Below are 23,536 nucleotides of genomic sequence, written 5' to 3' on the forward strand. Positions count from 1 at the left end.
TTAATACCGGTTCGTCACACGAACCGGTACTAAAGGGTTCGCGTCAGCTGAAAAACCTTTGGTACCGGTTCGTGACACGAACCGGTACTAAAGGGTAGACCTTTAGTACCGGTTCGTGACACGAACCGGTATTAAAGGTTTTTCTGCTTCCCCACGCAGCTCCACCCCCGTGGATCGCCTTTTTTGACACTGTAAAATAGAAAAGAAAATGATAGAAAATTCAAAAAATAAAATGTTTTCAGATTCTTGTATGTTATGCAACCTACTATTAGGGAAAATTAACAAATTTAAATTTTCACTTTTTTTGCAAAATTTTTTTGAAAAATGGTAAAACCGCAATAACTTTTGCATACGACGTCGAAAAAAAACGTATAATATATCAAAAAAATCCTGGGAAAATAAAAAAAACGTGCGGAGCTAGACTATACACCCCAGCGGGGACACACGTTACAGCTGCAAAAGCATGGAGGTGAAGAGAGCAGAGAGCATCAGCGCGCACGTACAGGGACCAAAATTGCCCCGCCTCGCAACGGCAAAACTCTATATATCTGTCATGGGTAGTAATAATTTCATTACTTGATCTGATGACGTGACAGTTGCACTAGTAGAGCCAAATTACACCATCAATAGGCTCCAACTAACTGTCTCCCATGAACAGCCCCACGTGGATCGAACGGTGAAAAAGGGGGGCACTGGCTAACACACGACGGTGCCCAGGCACTTAATAGAAATTGGGTTTGTGTTTCTCAAAAGGAAAAATAACAGAGCAAGGCCGGACTGCACTAGGGCGCACGCCCGTGTTATTATTAGAGAACAGAAAAACGATAAATCCAATCAACTGCACCCACGAGTCCACGAGTCCAGCCGTCTCCAAAGTCCAACCACCACACGTATCCGCCTCCGGCCCAAATCGCATCCAGCGCAGATCGAGAAGAGAAGGCTAACCGGGTCAAAATAAAAGGAGAGAAGGCTAATCTAGATCGGCGACGATACTCGAGGCTTTCAGGCGCCCGTCCACAGGTAGGTCAATCAATGGAACTAGAGGAGGTCCTCGGTGACCTTGCCGACTCTACAACCGATGAGGAGGATTTTCTAGCAGCGAGCGACGAGGAGGGAGATGAGGAATGGCACGAGCAAGCTTTTGTGGCATCGAGCGATGAGGAATCGCCCGAGGAGTCCTTCACCGACCCAGCCGCCTACGAGGCTCGTCTCTACCGTGATTTCTGGAACGATATGTTTGCCGGCGAAGAACACGGTTCCTACGACACCATCAGTACGTAATTAAGCACCTCCATCGATCTCTACCATCCTTTTCTTTTCTTGAGCGTGTATTTCTTTTCTTCACATTAGTTGCTTCTCTTATAGTATCATAATACTATAATATATGATGTGAATGGATTGCATATCTAAATCATGAATACTAACTAACATCTCAATTCCATCATGCAGCGTCTATCCCTCCCATGTTTTTCACGGACCGTAATTGTACCCATGACGAGTACGTACACGAGCAACCGACTCTACAGGTCTTTTCAGTCAAAGTTACCGAAATAACTGGGGGTCTAGAGTGGCCGCTCGACGTCTACGGCATGGTTGTTGCACGGGACGTGGTGGATCGCAACCGTAACATCATATTTCACAGCGACAGAGACAACTGCCAAACAATCACCCAGGAGGTTTTGACATAGTCTCACTGATCCTATGTTGTTATTGATTATTTGTTTTGATCTTCAGCTAACTTTGACATATATGCAGGATCCATGTCTAGCACTAACCGGTCCCACGCGTGCCATCGTCTTGTCCGTGCAAGCAGCGTTTGTCGAGGTTGATCTGAAGGTGAAAGGCACCACAGAATCTGAGGACAGAGACTTGAGCTTTCTAGCGGTGTCATACAAAAACGACGGATCATCTAGTTCTTACGTATTTGACCGTGTCGAGACTAGCAGACTTAGCACACTAGAGCTTACATTCGGACACATCGTCAACTCTGTGGAGGCCACGATCAGTATGCAAGTCGTTCGTGGGAGCTGGCCACATGGTTTTCGTGGTGTATTCACGGCATGTACCACAGACATACATGGCTTGGATGTCTTGCTGTTGTCTTTTGGAGACGGTGGAGTGCCTGTAGATGAGGAGGGTGAGGTCAAGCTTTCGCGCCGTGTTGTTTCCGTTGAATTCTCTCGACCAATGGCAAGACGCAAGAAGGCCAACCGTAAGAAGCCAAAGCTCAAGATTTCTGGGCAGGCGCTACACATTGAAGGAGAGAGAGACGTGTTGAAGTATGTTGGCTTCTACCATTCTGTTTGGGCTTGAAATAAATATGATGTTCCACCTTACTATTTTTTTCATTGATACATTGTGCCTTCAGACAAACGATCAGCTTTGGATTCCTAAGGTTTTCCTTGGGACGAACAAGTTCGATAGAAACAACACGGCGCGAAAGCTTGACCATGCGGCCATCAGCCATAGGCAATTCACCGTCTTCAAAAGCGAGCAGCGGGACTTCCATGCGATTAATGCTGGATGTCTTGGCGGTAAATACGCCTTGATAACCACATGGCCACCTCCCAATCGGCCACCACTAGTAGAAAACCTCTCATCCGTCTAAGCCATAAATACCGGTTCCCTTACGAACCGGTACTAAAGGGTGCATTAGTACCGGTTGCACTGCCCAGACCTTTAGTACCGGTTCGGAAGGACCTTATCTACGGTTCGTCACACGAACCGGTACTAAAGGGTTCGCGTCAGCTGAAAAACCTTTGGTACCGGTTCGTGACACGAACCGGTCCTAAAGGGTAGACCTTTAGTACCGGTTCGTGACACGAACCGGTATTAAAGGTTTTTCTCGCTTTCCCCACGCAGCTCCACCCGTGGATCGCCTTTTTTGACACTGTAAAATAGAAAAGAAAATGATAGAAAATTCAAAAAATAAAATGTTTTCAGATTCTTGTATGTTATGCAACCTACTATTAGGGAAAATTAACAAATTTAAATTTTCACTTTTTTTGCAAAAAAGTTTTGAAAAATGGTAAAACCGCAATAACTTTTGCATACGACGTCGAAAAAAAACGTATAATATATCAAAAAAATCCTGGGAAAAATTCCAAATGAAAATATGAAAGCAGGAAGATTTTAGTTTTTTTTCCAGAAATTTAGAATTTTATATATTTTATTTTTTTTAAAATTAAAATATTAATTATAAGATTTTTTGAGTCCTAACATATTACTATTACTTTTATCAAATTATTTTAAGTTTTATGTTTTGCAAAAAATATTAAATTTTTAAAAAATAATTAAAAATAATAAAAATTTAAAAAGTTAACTTTATTTATTTATTCAACATTATTATTACATCATTACTTTTGTTTATTAAAAGAATTATTTGGAATTCAAACGATAAAAAGTGTGACATCGAGCAACATGTTAATAGGATTGATATGATACTACTATCACATACATGCGCGCGAAGCACTTGGAAGTGGAACGGGATGGAACTTGGAAGTTAAGCGTGCTAGTGCGGGAGTAGTGGGAGGATGGGTGACCGACCGGGAAGTTTGACTACGGGTAAGTAATTTGACTAGAGATTAAGTGTAGTTAGATACTAACGGGAATACTAGTAATTCTGAAAAAAATAAAAAAAAGAGGCCGTGAAAAAAAGGGTGTGAAAAATAATTAGAAAAAATGAAAAAAAATTTAAACGAAATAGGCTTTAATACCGGTTCGTGTTACGAACCGGTACCAAAGGTCTCCAGCCCCACGGGTTCCTCCGTGCCCACGTGGAGGCACCTTTAGTACCGGTTCGTAAGGAACCGGTACTAAAGGTGAGAGGCTTTTAGTACCGGATAATTAGTACCGGTTCCAAAACCGGTACTAAAGGCCCTTTGGAACCGGTACTAAAGGGGGGTTTTTCTACTAGTGCACGGTAAGCCTCCCATTATCTCCTCGACTTGGACCGAGAAGATCTGCAAGGCCGGCTGCGTGCAGGCGAATGTGGAATGACGGTCGGTGAAACGCATTGGCGGGATAGACGCTGCGGTTGATTTACATATAATGTAGTAGTTAGTGGTAGAGAAATTTAGTAATTACTGGGTATGTAATGAATATATTGGGCGCGCGCCGTGCTTACTTGTGTCCTCGTAGGAGCCGCATTCGCCGGCGAGCTTCCGGTTCCAGGTGTCGCGGTAGAGACAAGCCTCGTAGGCATTGTTGTCGGTGCGGGACTCCTGAGGGTCATCTTCCATCTCCCTTTCCCTCCTTGCCCAATATGCTGCTATCTTTGCGTCAAGCACATCCCCCTCAACGTCCATATTCGCTACAGTATTGCCTTCCTTCCGGTATATCTAGCTTAGATGCTGGACCCTGGTATGCAAGACTTAGATGCTGGACCCTGGTATTAATAGCGATGGGGGCGGGCTCCTGAGTACGGCCGGTGTATATATATACGTACTACGCACGCTCGACTTTGTCCCTGCCAGTCCGAGCCGGATTCCTGTACCACGAAGATGAAGCTGTTGATGGCTTGATGCCGAAGTGTGGTGAGGAACTCGTCAGAGTGGTTCTCGGAGATCGGTGCGGCGTTCGGAGACGGCACTGTCACCGATCACGATCGTGATCATGCACGTCTTCAGGGTCAATCGAGACGAAACACTCGGACAATAAAAAAACATGATTCGAACACTAGTAGAAAAACGCCCATCTATACCGGTTCCAGAGGGCCATTCGTACCGGTTTAGCAACCGGTACAAATTATTCGGCACTAAAGCCCCCCCCCCTTTCGTACCGGTTGCTTACGAACCGGTATAAAACGGGCCTCCACGTGGGCCACCAGGAGAGCTCAGGGCTGAGGATCTTTGGTACCGGTTGGTAATACGAACCGGTACCAAAGGTTCCCCCCGCGGCAGGGAATTTTCCCAAATCTCTGCCGCGGCAGAGAATTGGCTTTTTAGGGTTTTGGAGAGGTTTAGGGATATCGGTTTGATTCATATCGCGTCGATGCACCAGAAACGCGTTTGGGTTTAGGTAGTACATGAAGATCAAGATGATATGCATAGCAAGTTGGTGCATATAATATAACACACATGTTATTGCATGAGATCGCAAATTAAGTAGCACTATGCATGAAGATCGATCTTCATGCATAGTGGTGCTCTCCGAGGCGTACTCTATATATGTCTATTACATGTAGCATAGTGGTACTCTTCGAGTCAACGATATATGTAACATGTACATCTTCATTCATTGTGGTGCTCTGCGAGTGGTGGTATGACGTCCCGAAGGAAAAATCCCGCCAATTCCTCGCCTATTGCTATGAAGCGGTCATCGATTGAGAGCTTGTTCCGCTTTCTTGCCAACTATAAAAGAATAAGATACAAATGAATACATGAAACAACTATTACTGAAACTCGGCACAACTTATGATAACAAAACAAATTTGTGAAGATTGTTTTTGTACCTCTTTATTTCTCTCATTATTCGTTCTCTCGTTGACAATTCTGCGGATGAACTCGCAAACGAAGAATCCACAGAGATCGGTCCCCGGAGGTTGTTGCGGGCATTTCTTTACAAGAATATAATTCAATCAAACAATAGTCAAGTATGATAATTGAAAGGTGTGTGGACCTAGGTAGTACTACTTACTTTCGCACGCCATCGCAGCTTCGGTGGCCATTCACGGGACGTATCTTCCTTGATGAAAGTTTGCCATACGCTGCTCGACAAAAGAAAATGCATAAAAGAGTCATCAATTAGTTCAAAGCAGGAAATTAACGAAACAAACCGATAAGAATTCAAATTACCTTCTGAGCATTAAAAAACAAGACACGTATAGATCCTTTTCTTTGGTTAGTGAGTCCAAGACTTCAACTTCTCCAATTTCCAAATTGATGACGAGAAGAATAAAGTGAAACCTACGCACGTTTCAATATGTAGTCATTAGTTAAAATTTTGACATACGGTGAGCAAAATATAATGTGTTATAAGACAGTAAGACTCACTCGAAGTTGTAAGGCCAAAGTATTAGCTTTTTGTCACGTTGTCGCTTCAAAAACCTTAGCAAAGTCTGCGGTGTATCCTTGTTATAGAGGGGATCATCTATGGTTTTGACATGCATTGTGTTCGGGTCAATGAACCCAATGTATGTGATATCGTCCCTTTTGCATTCGAGCATCTTCGATCTGCATAATATAGCGCACAAAAGATTATAATCTGCAGACAATGAACGACTTCTCAAATTAAATAAATAAATCACTTACAGACAATAGCAACTGATGATTGATTTGTCGAGGGCCCGGAGATTATATAACTGAAAGAGTTCGGCGAAGTCAACGTTCACACAGTACTCCTGGAAGTAGTGCTCTTCCCTAACTCGCACCATGATAGTCTCGATCCCTTCCTTTGAGGCCTTAAGGTACCACGAATGCAAGTTACGCATACATGTTGGTACCTTCTGAGATTCTCGACCAAATCTTTCCCTTGAACAAACTGATATGCTCGTTCAGCTATGGCGTAATCAGTTGCGTCTTGTCGAGAACTTTGAACGGTCTTCCCGTCAAACACCTTGAGAGGGGCGACCGATTGAACGGGTTGTTGTCCGAGCTGGTAGACACTGTGTATCCCTTTTATCTCCCTGATACCCGATTTAACGGGTTTTGTCGCCTCGATCATCTTGTCATACGACCTTTCAATAGAACGCGCATAGTCGGATGGCGGCGATGGTACGAGGTCATATAGATTGTCAGCAGTACGCACAACTTTCTCCCGATCTAGTGTCTTCTCGAAAGGTATCTCTGGCACTTTCGGCGCAAAAATTTCTTCACCTCGGCCTTAACGGCCTCCGCGTTTTCCTCTGGAGTTTTTCCCAAGGTAACTTCTCGGGAGGCGGCAGTTGTTTCTCCTTTCTAGCTTTCTTCCTAGGCGGCGTGCCGTTCCGCTTAACGGACGCTGTCTTACGCGGAGGATCTCGAGATGGTGGACTCACGCTGGGGTCCCTCTCAGGTAGGTGTGGACTTGGCTGCTCACCAGGACTGCCACCAGGAGGAGTCGATGGCATTTGCTGCTCATGTGTAGGAGTCGGTGGCCTTTGCAAAAGGACGACGTACTTCTTCGGCCATAGGGCGAAACCGTGCTTGACATCGCCCAGTGTCCTCTCATCTTCACCTCTAGGAATATCAAGCTCCACTTTTTCAAACCCCGAAACAACTTCATCCACCCCGACACGAACACAACCAGGTGGAATGGGCATATGATGGTGCATTGCTCCATCTTCACTTGGGTACACATAGCCGACCGCCACCTTAACAGACGCGGTCCTGATTAACATATGTAGCTCGCAATCTGTCTTCTCCGTGACATAATCCACGGGGTAGCTTCCTCCACATCCGTCAAGATGCGAGGAACCGACACTGCTTCTTCGCTGAGATGGGGCAGCATCGGCTTGTGGATCTGTAGAAACAGCGGCTGATCGGGTGCCCTCTCGATTTCTCTCAAGAGCCTCCACCCTAGATAACAACTCCGTTACAATGTCGGCGTCCTTCTTCTTCTTTCGCGAACGGCTTCTATAAGTGTCAGCGCTGTCCGGCCACGCTTCCTTCATGGTGAGACCTGGGCGAGCTCGTACCCGTCCAACATGTTCGGGGTTCCCCGGAGCGAGTGTCGGCTCGTCATTCTCTCGATCGGGAATGTACTCTCCCTTTCGACCTTTTCAATTGCATCTACCAGCTTCGGTACATTTGCCTCACATTTTTCCTTCCATTTTCCCTTCGCAACGATCAACCCTGTCTTTGGGTCCAACCCTGCCCCATGAGCGAACAACGAACTTGGACCGTTCGGGCCGGTCCCATGTCTTTGGAGTGATTCCAAGATCCATCTGTTTATTCTCAAACGCTGTCCACTTCGGAATGGCACTCTTGTAGCCACGACCCCAAATGATGCGGAAGTTTCTTCTTTGCAGCATTTTCGGTATTTTTCTTCGATCGGGACACAAACTTAGACGATTTCTTATACTCCTTAAATGCGGCCCGGTGATCTTTTATCTTCACTAGATTTTCGGTATTATCATCGAATACTGGATCTTCATTCTTATATTTGTCCCATAAATTTTTCTTGAAGCTCTGGAATTGTATGGCCATCTTCTTCAATGTCCATTCCTTGACTTTATCCTTATGGCCTTCCGTCATGTCTTCAGGTAGGCTGAACTTTGTCGATGGCGTTTCCCAAAGAAATTTTTTCATCTTGTCGTTGACATAAGTAGCACCACTCTCCGGGTTCTTCGGCTTATGCCACTCTTGAATGCTGATCGGTACATGGTCCCTAACAATAACTCCGGATTGACTTGTAAATTTGCGGCAAAACTCCTTGGGCTCCACTGGTTCACCATTAGCCTTGAATGCCGTGAGGGCTAACCTGCCCTCGCCCTTTAGCACCCGCGTCGGGCCTCGTTTTGTTCTAACAGACTTGCTCGATGATCCAGAAGGCTAAAAGAAAAAATTATTCGTTAATAAGTGCAATACAAATAAATGAATGCATCTAGGGATGAACACAGACTAATTGATACATAGATATACACCTCGCCGGAGTTTGTGATGGACACTTCATTGTCTTTTCTAACTTGTTCAGACTCAAGTCCCTCGCCAAAATCATTCAGAAAGTCGGCGTACTCGTTGTCATCTCCATCGTCGGGTTCCGGACCACGGGCACTCTCATAGATCAATCGCTGCACCGCTTCTTCCCCCTCCTCATCTCGGACGAAGGTGCCGTCCTCCATACCTCAATGTCACTGCAAAATTAAGAAAGCAATTGTATTTCATTCATCATGTAATGATCATATAACAGATTGCTAGATGGATAACAATTGAAATGAAGAAAGCAAAAAAACCCTAACGGACCGCCACGGCCACGGACACGGTGTTCCCCCTCCTCCTCTCGCTCTTCTCTCTATGTCGCGGCGGCACCGCCACGGACTCGGCACCGCTACAGACCCTAACCCTAACACTCGGCGCTCGTCCTCTCGCTCTTCTCTCTATGTCGCGGCGGCTGTCTATATATCGACCGTACACCCCTCGCCGTATGGATACACGCCTAGCACTACTAGTATTTAAACCGCATCGTGCAGATGCTAATTAACTTCCCAGTGCTTCTTCATGGTCAGATTTGCAAATCATGGAAGGTTTTGTTCGGTTCTGATTTTGCTCTGTTTTCAGATAATGGGCGACGACATGACTGACAGGATGTGGGAGGCAACGACGAAACACGCCAGGCAATGCGAGGCCGGCGACAGGGTGTACGCGTACACCGCAGGGCAGACCGGCGGCGTCGGCGGCGCCACCGTGTACGTGAACTCCATCTGCCGGCGGCGTCGAGTGCGTGCCGCAGCACCTCAACAGGGCGCAGAAGGCGTACGTGCACCAGCTGCTGCTGGAGGCGTTCGAGCAGCGCGCCGGCCTCCAGGGAGGCCGACATACTCCTCCACGCCAGCCACGGCAGCGCGCGTTCAGGTCGATAACTGAGCGGCCCTTCGCTGCATCGCCGAGCATGTTGCGCATGTTGTCGCCGCAGCGCGCGTACAGCGTGGCGAGGGTGTTGGCGACGTAGGGCATGGCGTCGATGCCGAGCTTGGCGCGAGCGCGTGCACCTCACGGCCGCGCAGCAACAGCTGGCCTCGGCGCACGCGCGGTGAGCACAGCGGCGCATGCGTGCGAGTCGCGAGGGCACCCCGAGGCGCGCATCTCAGCGACGGCGGAGCGCGTCGTGGCGTCGGCCCGCCAGCGTCGGCGCGCCCACGAGCGTCGGCCCGCCCGCGTCGGGCGCCCACGAGCATTTCGTCGAACACCCTGAGCGCGAGGCGGCCGGCCTTGGCGTAGGCGTCTGCTAGCGCGGTGGCGTGGCCGGCGTCGGAGGAGACGGCCGAGGACCCGACGGCGAAGCGTGCAGCGACGCGGCGTGGCCGGCGTCGGCGACGCGGCGCAGGCCTTGAGCGCGAGGCTGACCACGAAAGGGTCGGCGGCCGCGAGCGGGGAGGCGTGGATGCGGGCGGCGGAAAAAAAAGGAGGAGAGGCCGAGGAGGTACTGCGGGGCGGCGGCGGCTGCGTCGGCGGTGGCGGCTGCGTCTGCGGCGGCGCTCGTCGGCGGCGGCGTGGGTGCGTCGGCGGCGTGGGTGCGTCGGCGTCGCCGGCGGCGTCGGGCCTCTGTCGCGCGGGGAGAAAGAAGATTTTGGGATTTTTCGGTCGCCGGCTAAGTGTAAAACGGGCGATGGGCCTTTAGTACCGGTTGGTACCACCAACCCTACGAAAGACCTTTCGTACGGTTGGTGGTACCAACCGGTACTAAAGGGTTTTTTTGTTTTCTTTTTTCTTTTCTTGTTTTCTTTTCTTTTCTTTGTTTCTTTTTTCTTTTCTTGTTTTCTTCTTTCTTTTCTGTTTCTTTTTCCTTTTATTTTGTGTTTCTTTTCTTTTCTTCTCATTTTCTATTTCTTTTCATTTTCTATTTCTTTTCTTTTCATTTTCTATTTCTTTTCATTTTCTATTTCTTTTCTTTTCATGTTCGTTCCCCTTTCTTTTGTGTTTCTTTTCTTTTCTATTTATTTTGTTTTCTGTTTCTTCTTTCTTTTCTTTTATGTTTTTTTTCTTTTCTTTTGTGTTTCTTTTCTTTTCTTCTCATTTTCTATTTCTTTTCATTTTCTATTTCTTTTCTTTTCATTTTCTATTTCTTTTCATTTTCTATTTCTTTTCTTTTCTGTTGCTTTTCTTTTTCTGTTTCTTTTATTTTTTTATTTTCTTTTCTATTTCTTTTCTATTTCTTTTTTCTGTTGCTTTTCTATTTTTTTTTTCTGTTTCTTTTCTATTTATTTTTTCTATTGCTTTTCTATTTATTTTCTTTTCTGTTGCTTTTCTTTTTCTGTTTCTTTTTTTTTATTTTCTTTTCTATTTCTTTTCTATTTCTTTTTTCTGTTGCTTTTCTATTTATTTTCTTTTCTGTTTCTTTTCTATTTATTTTTTCTATTGCTTTTCTATTTATTTTCTTTTCTATTTATTGTTTCTATTTCTTTCTTTACACTCCCGCCACGACGCCGTTCGCGCGGGAAAGTTTCCCGCCTCGACGTCGCGCAGGAAACTTTCCCGCCACGACGTCGCGCAGGAAACTTTCCCGCCACGACGCCGCGTGGGAGAAAAAAGGCGAGAAAGAAAGGGCGGGAATAAATTTTTATTACGATTGAACTCGAATTAAAAGTACATAGCTTAACTGAAAATTAAAGATACATGGCCAAATTCTACTGTTGGAGTCATTCAGTCATACTCGTGCCTAGCCCTGTAGTAGTCGCCACTGTAGTCGTCGTAGTCGCCGTCATCATCGTCGCTGGCATCGGGGTCGCGGTACTCTCCGGTCGGCGGGTGAGCACGCGTGGGCTGGGACTGAGGGTAGCGCAGGCGGGGGCCACGGTAGGCCATGACGCCCTGGAGAGTTCGGCCGCGCCACCACAGCCGACGGCCGGCCTCGTTGAAGTTCGAAGGAGGCGGACCGCCCTCCTCATGCCTGGAAAGCGCCCTCTCACGCCGATTGATGAAGAAGCTTTCCCAAGTCGGGCTGTAGTCGGGATGCCACTGGGGATTCCTCCGCTGCTCTGGCGTGAGCTCGAAGTAGTAGTGGTTCGTGATGGCCATCTCGCGCGCCACACCTAGAGGGACTGGAGGGACCGGTGCGCCTCCGACGCTTTAGCAACCAGCCGGTCGGGACGCGGTAGCCCGGCGGGCAGGGGTAGTTCGAGGCGCAAAGCGCCTCCGCCTCCCGGGGGGTTAGAGATGCGATGGAAGCCATGGGAGAGAATGATGAGGTTTGCAGATATGAGTCTAGATGTGATATGTAAATGGTGGCCAAGCCTACATATATATAGTGAAAAAATGGCGGGAAGACAGAGGCAAACCTTTAGTACCGGTTGGTGGGTGCAACCGGTACTAAAGCTGTCGGTAGGATAAGGACGCCCTGTCGGTGGGATAAGGACGCGTGGGTAACCTTTAGTACCGGTTGGTGGGTGCAACCGGTACTAAAGCTGTCGGCAGGATAAGGACGCCCTGTCGGTGGGATAAGGACGCGTGGGTAACCTTTAGTACCGGTTGGTAGGTGCAACCGGTACTAAAGCTGTCGGCAGGATAAGGACGCCCTGCTCGATGAGATAAAGTATGTAGCGCACGACGCCCTGTCGGTGGGATAAGGACGCGTGGGTAACCTTTAGTACCGGTTCGTGTCTGCAACCGGTACTAAAGCTGTCGGCAGGATAAGGACGCTCTGCCTATAAAAGGAGCATCGATAGACCATGGGAAGCAGCTCAACAAGCCAACATGGATGGAGAGTTTCATCACCATGGATGGAAGAAAGGGTTGGGAAATCTCCCGTGGCGGAACTTGTCGAAGATGCCCTTGGTGCACACGCCCTATGGCATCTTCGGAAGTTCCGCCTCGGAAAAATTTCCCTGCAAGCCCGTGGAAGACTCCATCTCCTCTAACAATGTTGGGGAAAGGGTTGGGAAATCTCCCGTGGCGGAACTTGTCGAAGATGCCCTTGGTGCACACGCCCTATGGCATCTTCGGAAGTTCCGCCTCGGAAAAATTACCTGCAAGCCCGTGGAAGACTCCATCTCCTCTAACAATGTTGCGGAAAGGGTTGGGAAATCACCCGTGGCGGAACTTCTCGAATATGCCCTTGGTGCACATGCCCTATATATGGCATATTCGGAAGTTCCGCCTCGGAAAAATTTCCCTGCAAGCCCGTGGAAGACTCCATCTCCTCTAACAATGTTGGGGAAAGGGTTGGGAAATCTCCCGTGGCGGAACTTGTCGAAGATGCCCTTGGTGCACACGCCCTATGGCATCTTCGGAAGTTCCGCCTCGGAAAAATTTCCCTGCAAGCCCGTGACTTAACTAGTAAAACAAGCCAACCATCTCCATTGTTAATATCTTACATACAGTAACATCATTACACAAAAGTGATTTCCATATTGAGATACACAAGTTATACTCCATCTCCTCTAGTCTTCTGAGTTTTCTTCGCCCGTTTCCCTTTCTTCTTACTGCGACGCAACCATGGACAATCTTCATTGTTTAAGATGATGCTTGGGTCAATTTTTACCTTGAAGGGTGGAATATCGTCAAACTTATTATAATCTTCTGACATGTCTGTCTTGTCCTCTACTCCCACGATGTTTCTTTTTCCTGAAAGAACTATGTGCCGCTTTGGCTCATCGTATGATGTGTCCTCTTGCCTTTCTTTTCTTTTTTTCGGTTTGCTAGACATATCCTTCACATAAAAAACCTGAGCCACTTCACCGGCTAGGACGAATGGTTCGGTGTCGTACCCAAGATTCTTGAAATCCACCGTAGTCATTCCGTCTGCGGGTCTACTGTACCCCGTCTTTCAGGTTGAACCATTTACACCGGAACAAAGGGACCTTGAAATTAGGTCCATAGTCAAGTTCCCATATCTCCTCTATGTACCCATAATATGTGACCTTGTTCCCATTGCCATCTTCTGCATCAAAGCGGACACCACTGTTTTGGTTGGTGCTCTTTTTGTCTTGGGCGAAAGTGTAAAATGTGTTCCCATTAATCTCGTACCCTTGAAAAGTCGATATAGTAGAAGATGGTTGCTTGGCCAACAAGTACAGCTGCTCGTCATCGGTGACATTCATGAGACGTGTTTGCAACCAACCGCCGAAAGTCTTCATGTGTTCTCCATCAATCCAATCTTCACGTTGCTCCGGGTATTTAGAGCGTAAGATCTCCTTGTGTTCCTCTTTGTACGGAGCCACCAAGATGGAATTAAGTAGAACCGTGTAGTGTGCTTGAGTGAAAGAATGTCCGTCCATACACGTTGCTGATTTCTTTCCTAGCGTGCCTTTTCCACGCAGTCTCCCCTCATAGCGCGATTCGGGAACACCGATCGGCTTAAGGTCAGGAATAAAGTCAACACAAAACTCAATGACCTCCTCTGTTCCATAGCCCTTGGAGATGCTTCCTTACGGCCTAGCACGGTTATGAACGTACTTCTTTAAGACTCCCATGAATCTCTCAAAGGGGAACATGTTGTGTAGAAATACAGGACCGAGAACGCCAATCTCTTCGACCGGGTGAACTAGGAGATGTGTCATAATATTGAAGAAGGATGGTGGGAACACCAACTCGAAGCTGACTAGACATTGGACCACATCCTTACGTAAATTTTGTAGAGTAAGTGGATTGATCACCTTGAGAAATTGCATTGAGGAACGCACATAGCTTCACAATGGGTACTCGAACATTTTCCGGCAGAAGCCCCCTCAATGCAACCGGAAGTAATTGTGTCATAATCACGTGGCAGTCATGAGACTTTAGGTTTTGAAACTTTTTCTCCGACATGTTTATTATTCCCTTTATATTCGACGAGAAGCCAGACGGGACCTTGATGCTACTCGGGACTTCAAAAAGATCTCCTTCTCCTCTTTGGTAAGAGCATAGCTGGCAGGACCTTGATACTTCTCTGGATTCAGGTTGTTTCCTTCGTGGATACTTTGCTGGTCTGCCGTGCATCCGGTGTATCTTTTGTCTTCCCATACACGCCCAAGAAGTTTAGCAGGTTCACGCAAAGATTTTTCGTCACGTGCATCACGTCGATTGCAGAGTGAACCTCTAAGAATTTCCAGTAGGGTAGCTCCCAAAATATCGACTTCTTCTTCCACATGGGTACGTGTCCGTCAACATCAAGCGGAGCAGATTGTCCGCCGGGACCCTTTCCAAAGATCACTTCTAAATCCTTGACCATATCATATATAACTTCCCCATTAGGGCGGGTAGGCTTGGTTCGGTTATCTGCCTCACCTCCGAAATGCTTTCCTCTCTTTCTTACGTGATGTTGTTTTGGAAGAAATCGACGATGCCCTGGTACACATTCTTGTTTCCCAAATAAATACTATCAGTCTCACCTAAACAGTGTGTGCATGCATTGTATCCCTTGTTTGACTGCCCTGAAATGTTACCAAGAGCAGGCCAATCATTGATGGTTACAAATAACAACGCTCGTAGGTTAAATTCCTTTTGTTCGTGCTCATCCCACACGGTACACCTTCGTCACGCCACAACTCTAAAAGTTCTTCAACCAATGGCCTCAGGTACACATCAATGTCGTTGCCGGGTTGCTTCGGGCCCTGGATGAGCACCGGCATCATAATGAACTTCCGCTTCATGCACAACCAAGGAGGAAGGTTATAGATACATAGAGTCACCGGCCAGGTGCTATAGTGAGCTCTGCTCCCGAAAGGATTAAAGCCATCTGTACTTAGACCAAATCTTAATGTCCTTGCGTCATCTGAAAATGACGTGAACTCTCTGTCGAATTTTCTCCACTGCGACCCGACTGCGGGGGGTCTCAGCATCACATCTTTCTTACGGTCCTCTTTGTGCCATCGCAACAACTTGGCATGCTCTTTGTTGGAACAAACGTTTCAACCGTGGTATTATAGGAGCATACCACATCACCTTCGCAGAACCCTCTTCACGGGGGTGGACTCACCCTCAACATCGCCAGGGTCATCTCGCTTTGATCTTATACCTCAATGCACTACATACCGGGCATGCATTCAAATTCTCGTACTCCCGCGGTAGAGGATGCGGTCATTGATGCATGCATGTATCTTCTCGCACCTCTAATCCTAGAGGGCAGACAACCTTCTTTGCTTCGTACGTGCTAGAGGGCAACACGTTCTCCCCTGGAAGCATCTTTTTATTATTTTCAGCAACTTTTCAAATCCCTTGTCGGAAGTACCATTCTCTGCCTTCCATCGCAGCAATTCCAGCGTGGTACCCAGCTTTTTCGACCATTTTCGCAATTTGGGTACAACAGTTTGTTGTGATCCTCTAACATTTTCTCCAACTTCAACCTCTCCTTTTCATTTCCATGCAGTTCATCTTCGCATCAAGAATGGCCCGACCCAAATCGTCATCCGGGTCATCAAAAATCGGCTCATCGAAAATGAGCTCTTCTTCGACTTCGTCTTCCCCATTCTACTACCACCGTCTTCGGTGAATAAGCTGGGATAGTTGTCACTATCCTCTTCTTCTTCGTTGTCTTCCAATATAACCCCTCTTTCTCCGTGCTTGGTCCAACAATTATAGCTGGGCATGAAACCATTCTCCAAAGGTGGACGTGAAGGGTCTTCGAGGTAGAGTAATCCTTCATATTCTTACAGAACTACATGGACAATACATGAAACCATTCGACTGCCTGTTTGCCTCAGCCACGTTGAGAAAATAATGCATGCCAGTAATGAACTCGGGATGGCACCGGTCACCGTACATCCATTGTCGACTCATCTGCATTTTATATGTATATCAAAAATCATTAAGTACACAACATCATGGATATATGAGTGACCAACTTAATTAATATTCAAGTTCATCACATAAAACTAATTGTTTTTTATAAAAAAGAAGAGGGGCTCACCGAGGTGGTACCGTGCCGGCTAGGGGACGACGCTAGCGATCGACGGCGGTGAGGACGGGGATGATACTAATTAAAACCTACAAAACATACCATAATTTCAGCTCAAATTGCATATAAAAAAATAAAATCACTAACTTAGGCATTTCATCGAACACCTTGATTGCACTACAAAAATAGTACGAGTTAAAACTACCAAAGAACTGAGCTAAATTAGGAACGCCGGAAGGAAGGATGATATTGCTAACCCTTGGATAGATGTATGCCGTTAATCTTGTTAAAATGGTGGAGAAAAATAAAGATTATTGGAGTGTGTGAGAGGTGGAGAAAAATTTAGAGTGTGAGGAAGAAGAGAAAAATGAGAGCCAGGGGGCTCGGGACGATCTGGGCGATTTTTGATATGGCTGGGTACCCTTTGGTACCGGTTCGTGTTACGAACCGGTACCAAAGGTCCAGCCCGGGCCCCACCACGCGTTTTAATTTTGGCCGAAGACCTTTCGTACCGGTTCCTAACACGAACCGGTACGAAAGCCCCTACCAAACCGGTACGAAAGCTCCTCGCCCACCTGAGCCCTCAAACCGGTACAAATGGCCCCATTGGTACCGGTTCGTAAGGGAACCGGTACCAATGGCTTAGATGGATGTGAGGTTTTCTACTAGTGGAAACGTTTGCAGCAGATCGCGCTGAACTAGATCTGATGGAAATTGTATATATATTCTCGATCTGATCCGTATATGTGTGGTGGAAAAGAATTAATGGAGCAGTGAGAATTAATTAATCCATGCATGGATGGATCAATTTCACGTGCACGTGCATGTATTCGCGTACTCTGGGTTTCGGCGTGAAAAAGCCGGCCGTCCTTCGCGTCCTCCTCTCTCCGGCCGGGAACGAGTTAGATTAGAAAAAAATAAAACCAAACCCGATTGATACAAGCAGCTAGCCGGGCTCGATCCGGCTCGGACAGGCAGCCGTGACGGCGAATCTCCCTAATCGCTATATAATTATGAGAACTCCCAGGGTCCAGACTCCAGACTCCAGACTAAACCCAAACCCATAGGCCATAGGAGGAGAGGAGAGGCGGCAACGCAAGCTAAGCTAGATCGGCAAGGCAGAGGCGAGGGAAGGGGAAGAAAGCTCAGGCGCCGGCGCTGAATATGGGCGGCGACGAGGCGTTGGCAGCGTTTAGGGCGAGGAGGCAAAAGGAGCGGGAATCTGAACCCGAGGAGTGCCGCACCGATCCCAAGGCCTACGAAGCTCGTCTCTACCGCCTGTTCTGGAACAACAATTTCGCCGCTGAATGCGGCTCCTACGAGGACACAAGTACGTAAGCACGTATGCTGCCCCCTGATGCGATCCATCTCTTCATGCATGCCTCTCAAGTCCTAGTTTAATTTAGGCTAGTGCCCCAATTTTGATTGCTCCCCCCTCCTATCGTGCACTAACCACGTTTACATACTATTGGGTTGACTCATGCAGCCTCTATCCGTCCCATGAGCTTCACCGACCGTCGTTGCACATTCGCAGACATGCAATCGACCTTGCAGATCTTCTCGGTGAAAGTCGAGGAGATAATGGGAGGCTTGCAATGGCCGCTTCACGTCTATGGCATGGTAGCAGCACGCGATATCGTGGATCATAACCGTAATATTATCTTCCACCGTCAAAGAGATAACTTTCAATCGATTACAGAGGAGGTTAGTTTGTACACCTTCTCCTACTTAATTTGTCTCGGTTAGTAGTGTGTATTAATTATATATGCATTATTATTTTTTGGGCGGTCTGATCACTTCAAAATTCAAATGCATGCATGATCCCTATCTAGCACTAACCGGCCCTACCCGTGCCGTTGTGGTGAGTGTTCACCCTGTGTACTTTGAGGTCGATCTTAAAGTGAAAGGCGCTGTTGAGTCCGAGGACGGAGATTTAAGCTTTCTAGCACTTTGTTACACCTGCAACGGCCCATGTATGTCCTACGTGACCAATCTTGTTGGGACTAGCAAGCTTAGTACAGTAAAGTTCACGTTTGGTCACATCCTCAACTCCGTCGAGGCCACGGTCAATGTGGAAGTCATTAGCGGGAGATGGCCATGCGATTATCAAGGCGTATTTACTGCCAAGACCTCCAACATTGACGGCATGGACATAGTGATGCTTGCATTTGAAGATGGTGAATTGCCAATGGATGGTGACCGCAAGATCAAGCTTTCACGCCGTGTTATTTGCGTCGAACTTGTTCCACCCGAGGAACACCTTAAGAAGTCAAAGTTGATGCTTACTCTCAAGGCATTGCATATTAATGACATAAATGATAAGGTGGAACATCATCTGAGTTTCAAGCCAAAGAAGAATGGTAGAAGCAATCGGAAAATTAAGGTTGGCCCCTGTGAGATTCAAGTGACCGTCGCATGGTCTCTTCTCACGACTTTCAAATTTCCCTACGAGGAGGCCATATCTTAACTCACATGAACTGTCTGTGTTTCCTAAAGTAGATGGACTAGTTGTTGCAATATGTATGATAACTAGCAAAATATCCGTGCGTCGCGACAGATAGTTCATGTATTCTTCGTTTTGTGTGATCCTTTGTTCTCACGATTTAGGATGGACAACACTTCAAAAAACCAACACCTCAAGATTTACATTTAAGCAAACCACATGGTAATTAATGATCCTTGAAAGAACATGGCCAAGGCTTTTCAAAGCCTCTGGAACATTTAATTTATGCTAAAAACCAAAAAAGCTTTTTACGGAAAAAAGTGAGACGGAGAAATCTGGGAACAAAAATAAAAGAGTAGCACAAAATGCAAAATAAAAATTGTACCAAATACAGAAATAAGTGCCCACACGCAGGATCGAACTACGGACCTTCAGTTTAAAAGACTGACGCTCTACCACTTACCACTGAGCTATACGGGCTTGACTGGTTTTCATTTGATAATAAGCCAATTTAAGTTAAACTAATAACGACGAAGCCTCAGCTTTTGTGAACCCTCCCTTCTATCCCAAATTATGAAACTGGTATCTAAATGTGGTTCTGAAAGCTTCGAGTCATTGCAAACTATTATGAGATTACTAGGAAGGTGCGATATCGTGGTTGTAAAGCATCTGTGGCAATGCTGTTAATTAGTCATGATGACTAAATTGGCATGAACGAAGGCAGGCAGTTGGAGTAATTACACAGGGGTACTCAAGTGCTTAATACTACCAATACACTGGTGGTGTTTATAGATAATTTTATCGAAGTCAGCAGTGTTCATACTTCCTATAGTGACAGGTAGGCAAATAACATTTGCCATGTAATTTTGGTGGCTGGCATTGACATAATAGATATTTTGATATAGGTCACCAGTCTGGATACTTTTTCACTTCTTCGGCTAACCTCGTTTGTTGCTGCAGATGATACTTCGTTGTTCAATTTGCTGCAATGAGAAGAGTTAAGAGTCAGTACTCTTGGTCGTGCTGAAATTTTTGTCAGGTGTTTGAAGTTTATCTTAAAATCTGACCTGGTAGCGTGAAGCTTTCTACTTGGATGCCTTCTTGTTTTTATAGGTGCTACTGCAGACAATGAATAGTGAGTTCTTGGTATCACTGTAAACTGACCAGATTGAGAGCATGGGAGTAAATGTACCTCTTTGAGGTATTGTATTAGATGGCCTTCAGTTTTTTCCTTGTTATCACTGCAATCCGGACACTTTCCTAAGGTTGGCCAAAACAAATCCAAACTCTCTCCAGGATTAGTGCTCCACTATACCTACCTTTTTCTTTTGTAGCCCTTCAACCTTCCTCAGCCACATCAAGTGTTAAGTGCCTACATGAAACCTGCAGAAATAGTCCTCAGTACATAGGCTGATAACTGACAGGAAATATTATCATATAATTAACAGTAACTGCACATCAACAAATGCTCCTCACAGTGCGTTAGCGAGGCAGTAGTGCTCCTGTTCTTTTTTAGGTCGAGCAATCTGGTGACTTATGTTATGCTTATAGTTTTGGATTTAGTAGAACATATTGGACAATACTTTCACCATATCAGCTAGAGAATAATTTTGAACCGGAGGGAGTAACTTATTCCTGGCATCTACGTTTAGTTAAAACCTAAGACAATGTTTGCGTTGTTCTGTAGATATAAGTGCCAGTGTTATTTTTTGGTACTTTTTAATAAAGGGATGTGTGCATCTATTGATGCAGGGGCCATGGCCAGTGTTACCTTTAATTGGGTTTGCTGCAAGAATAGTTCAGAGGTAGAGTGGTCTCTTGCCAGCAACTAAAAAAATGAGAAAACCCCATATAAGCATAACATGTAGATTTAAAGGTAAATTGTAGATGTAAGTGGCAGTGTTACTTTCAACTGGGTTTGCTGCAGCAATAGTTCAGAGGTAGAGTGGTCTCTTGCCAGCAACAACAAAAATGAGAAAACCCCATATAAGCATAACGTGTAGATTTAAAGGTAAAAATAATAGTAAAGAAAATATACAAACCGTAAGGCGCATGATCAGCTGATGGTTCGAAAGTAGCATGTACTTGAGAACTAAACAGACCATGAATATAACAGGTGGAACAACTGAAGGAACCGATGAATAAGTATCAGTAGCAAAAGGCAACCGAAATCCAGAATTCTCGGCCAATATTTCTTCAATGCCAACTTCTAATACTTCAAAGACATCGTGCAGCGCCTTGGCGATAATCAACACCAGAGTAGGCAATGTGCATGCTCGATGAAAGCAGAAGGCCATGGCTCATCTTCCCTCTGTACATAGGGAATTATTACATGTGAGATCCCTTGATTCGTATTATGAAGGTTTAAAAGAACACAAAGATATATATTTTTGTAAGCATGACATCAGTTTGGTTGCTTGCAAGCTCAAATCTCTTTAAGAAAATGAAAAAAAAAATCGTATTATGAAGGTTTAAAAGAACACAAAGATATATATTTTTGTAAGCATCACATCAGTTTGGTTGTTTGCAAGCTCAAATCTCTTTAAGAAAATGAAAAAAAAATTGTATTATGAGGTTTAAAAGAACACAAAGATATATATTTTTGTAAGCATCACATCAGTTTGGTTGCTTGCAAGCTCAAATCTCTTTAAGAAAATGAAAAAAAAAATCCTAGGGATGTGACATATGGCCAAGTGTTGACATATTGTTTCCTCCATTGTTCTAACCAAATATCATTTGCATCATCATGCACGGAGGGCTAGATGAGCTTCTAGATAGCAAAATTGTGTAAGTAGTACATAGGGTAGTAGCTTACCTAGATCGAGGCAAGGAATTGATGTGAATGGCAATAGGTGCGATACCATATACATGTCTTCCAACACTGCAAATCCAAGCATGCCTAGTTAAAACGCTTGAACAATCTGACGCAAATATGCAATCAACAAAATCAACTGCACTCTATCTCCGAAGATGTCAACAAAACAATCTGGCAAGGAAACATTTATCTTCTCAGTACAAATAGATATTTCCGGTTCACGTGGGCCGTGGCTGTATAGACCAACTAACGTTGCTTACCTTGTTTTGGGGCGGCCGATCTCTGTGACAAAGAAGACATGCTGGTTCAACAGAGAGGATTGGCGAGTGGAAAAGCACCTCATGAACAACAAAGAACTCCTTGAATGAAATGATTAACCCTCCAATCTAACCTGGAGAAGTATTTTCCATGTGCATGAGAGGATTAGCAGGTAGTCATTTCAACAAACAGGTTGTGTGCACAAATCGCAATGAAGGAAAATCTGAACAAACACGTCTGCCTGATGTACAGAAGTTGGGAGAAAAGCTCTGGACTGAGCAACCAATCCGTGGTAGCAGGCTCGAAGAAGACTGTTGCTGGAGTGGTCGTGGATGAAGTCACCGAGGGGCAGGGCATGGTGGCTCAGGGCCTTGACTATGTGAGAATCTGCAGGTCCGGCAGGCGCCCTCGTGGTGTTGTCCGCGATCTCATCGGCAAGACTGCGGACGCTGCCGACGTTTCGCTAGCAGGGTCCGGGCATGCGTCCAGCAGGCTTGGCCCAACGTTTGGACCATAGCGCCGGCCGGCCACCGCATGTCCCGTGCGCACTCATGTAGGCATGCGGCGCGCAACCCGCACCTCTATCCCCGCGCCAGCAGGCTTGGACCGCCAGCGCTTGCGCCCTCAGGCGGACTCGATGGCTCATCCGCGACATCAACTTGGGTCTGTACAACGCGCAGATATGCAGCCGTCGAGCACGCGGAGCCTCCGCCCGCTTGCCACCAGGAACAACTCGCCTCCCAGGAGGAGCCGAGAGGTAGTAGGACGTCTAGGTCTAGCCTCTGTCCCACGCCCCCACATGACCCAAGCAGCGCTGAAACTGCGAAGAGCGACGTCGAGGAGGGCGGAACAGCGCGAGCATCCTCCATTGCGGCCTGTAAAACAGGGTTTGGGAACGCTCGACACCCAATAGGGTTGGCGTAGGGTTTATATTTATAGTGTACAACATGTACAATGTTATAGGTATAATACACAGAAGCTCTACGTATATATACAGTCTAACACCCTCCCTCAATCTCAACTCTGTTATCTAACATCTAACAAGTTGAGATTGCGCCGACAGCCTTGAAACAAGGGCAAGGACAATGGCTTTGTGAAGATGTCAGCAAGTTGATCTTTCGAGGAGATAAACCTGATCTGAAGAAGCTTCCGTGCAACACGTTCCCTCACAAAATGATAGTCAACTTCGATGTGCTTGGTTCGAGCATGAAATTCAGGATTAGATGACAGATATGTCGCCCCAATGATGTCACACCAAAGAACAGGAGGACGAGCTTGCGGTATGCGCAACTCTCGTAACAATGACTGCACCCAGATGATTTCAGCAGTAGCATTTGCCACAGCTTTATACTCAGCTTGATGCTTGCTCCGAGACACTGTAGCTTGCTTGCGAGCACTCCAGGCGATCAAATTAGGACCAAAGAATACTGCATATCCCCCCGTGGATCGCCTATCATCAGGACTACCAGCCCAGTCTGCATCAGAGAACGCAGATAGCAAGGCTGAAGGAGCAGAACGAAGACGAAGGCCATAGGACGGTGTATGCCGAATATAGCGCAGAATGCGCTTCA

The 23,536-nt window shown here is 46.3% G+C and overlaps 1 protein-coding gene, 2 long non-coding RNA genes and 1 other non-coding gene across 7 annotated transcripts; 1 reads left to right on the forward strand and 3 right to left on the reverse strand.

Annotated features, from left to right (window-relative positions):
- Positions 1-1,032: 1,032 nt before the first annotated feature.
- LOC139830393 (uncharacterized) lies at positions 1,033-2,313 on the forward strand. The gene is made up of 3 exons (XM_071818393.1): positions 1,033-1,273; positions 1,450-1,676; positions 1,756-2,313. Exons 1-3 carry the CDS (start codon positions 1,033-1,035, stop codon positions 2,311-2,313), a joined length of 1,026 nt encoding a protein of 341 aa, XP_071674494.1.
- A 2,984-nt stretch (positions 2,314-5,297) lies between these two features.
- On the reverse strand, positions 5,298-6,146 carry LOC127349325 (uncharacterized). The gene is made up of 4 exons (XR_007880201.2): positions 5,994-6,146; positions 5,796-5,906; positions 5,638-5,707; positions 5,298-5,557 (listed from the first exon to the last, which is right to left on the reverse strand). It is a non-coding gene; the product is annotated as an uncharacterized lncRNA (long non-coding RNA).
- A 13,147-nt stretch (positions 6,147-19,293) lies between these two features.
- TRNAK-UUU (transfer RNA lysine (anticodon UUU)) lies at positions 19,294-19,372 on the reverse strand. The gene has a single exon. It is a non-coding gene; the product is annotated as a tRNA-Lys (tRNA).
- Positions 19,373-19,608: 236 nt separating this feature from the next.
- LOC127297611 (uncharacterized) lies at positions 19,609-22,835 on the reverse strand. 4 transcript variants are annotated; one of them, XR_007849282.2, is made up of 7 exons: positions 21,968-22,835; positions 21,708-21,878; positions 20,799-21,203; positions 20,664-20,720; positions 20,085-20,275; positions 19,960-20,011; positions 19,609-19,875 (listed from the first exon to the last, which is right to left on the reverse strand). It is a non-coding gene; the product is annotated as an uncharacterized lncRNA (long non-coding RNA). The 4 variants fall into 4 exon arrangements; XR_011744212.1 differs by having other exon boundaries at positions 20,085-20,133; positions 20,212-20,275; positions 20,664-21,203; XR_007849281.2 differs by having other exon boundaries at positions 20,664-21,203; positions 21,708-21,773.
- Between the last annotated feature and the right edge of the window lie 701 nt (positions 22,836-23,536).

The sequence above is a fragment of the Lolium perenne genome, chromosome 4 (genome assembly GCF_019359855.2).
Source record: "Lolium perenne isolate Kyuss_39 chromosome 4, Kyuss_2.0, whole genome shotgun sequence".
Classification (NCBI taxonomy): domain Eukaryota; kingdom Viridiplantae; phylum Streptophyta; class Magnoliopsida; order Poales; family Poaceae; genus Lolium; species Lolium perenne.

What these genes read in the sequence shown, in the direction of transcription:
- LOC139830393 (XM_071818393.1), top strand. Translation starts at nt 1,033, where the DNA reads ATGGAACTAGAGGAGGTCCTCGGTGACCTTGCCGACTCTACAACCGAT. An exon ending in CGGTTCCTACGACACCATCA is followed by an intron (nt 1,274 to 1,449) that starts GTACGTAATTAA and finishes TCCATCATGCAG; the next exon opens with CGTCTATCCCTCCCATGTTT. An exon ending in GCCAAACAATCACCCAGGAG is followed by an intron (nt 1,677 to 1,755) that starts GTTTTGACATAG and finishes ACATATATGCAG; the next exon opens with GATCCATGTCTAGCACTAAC.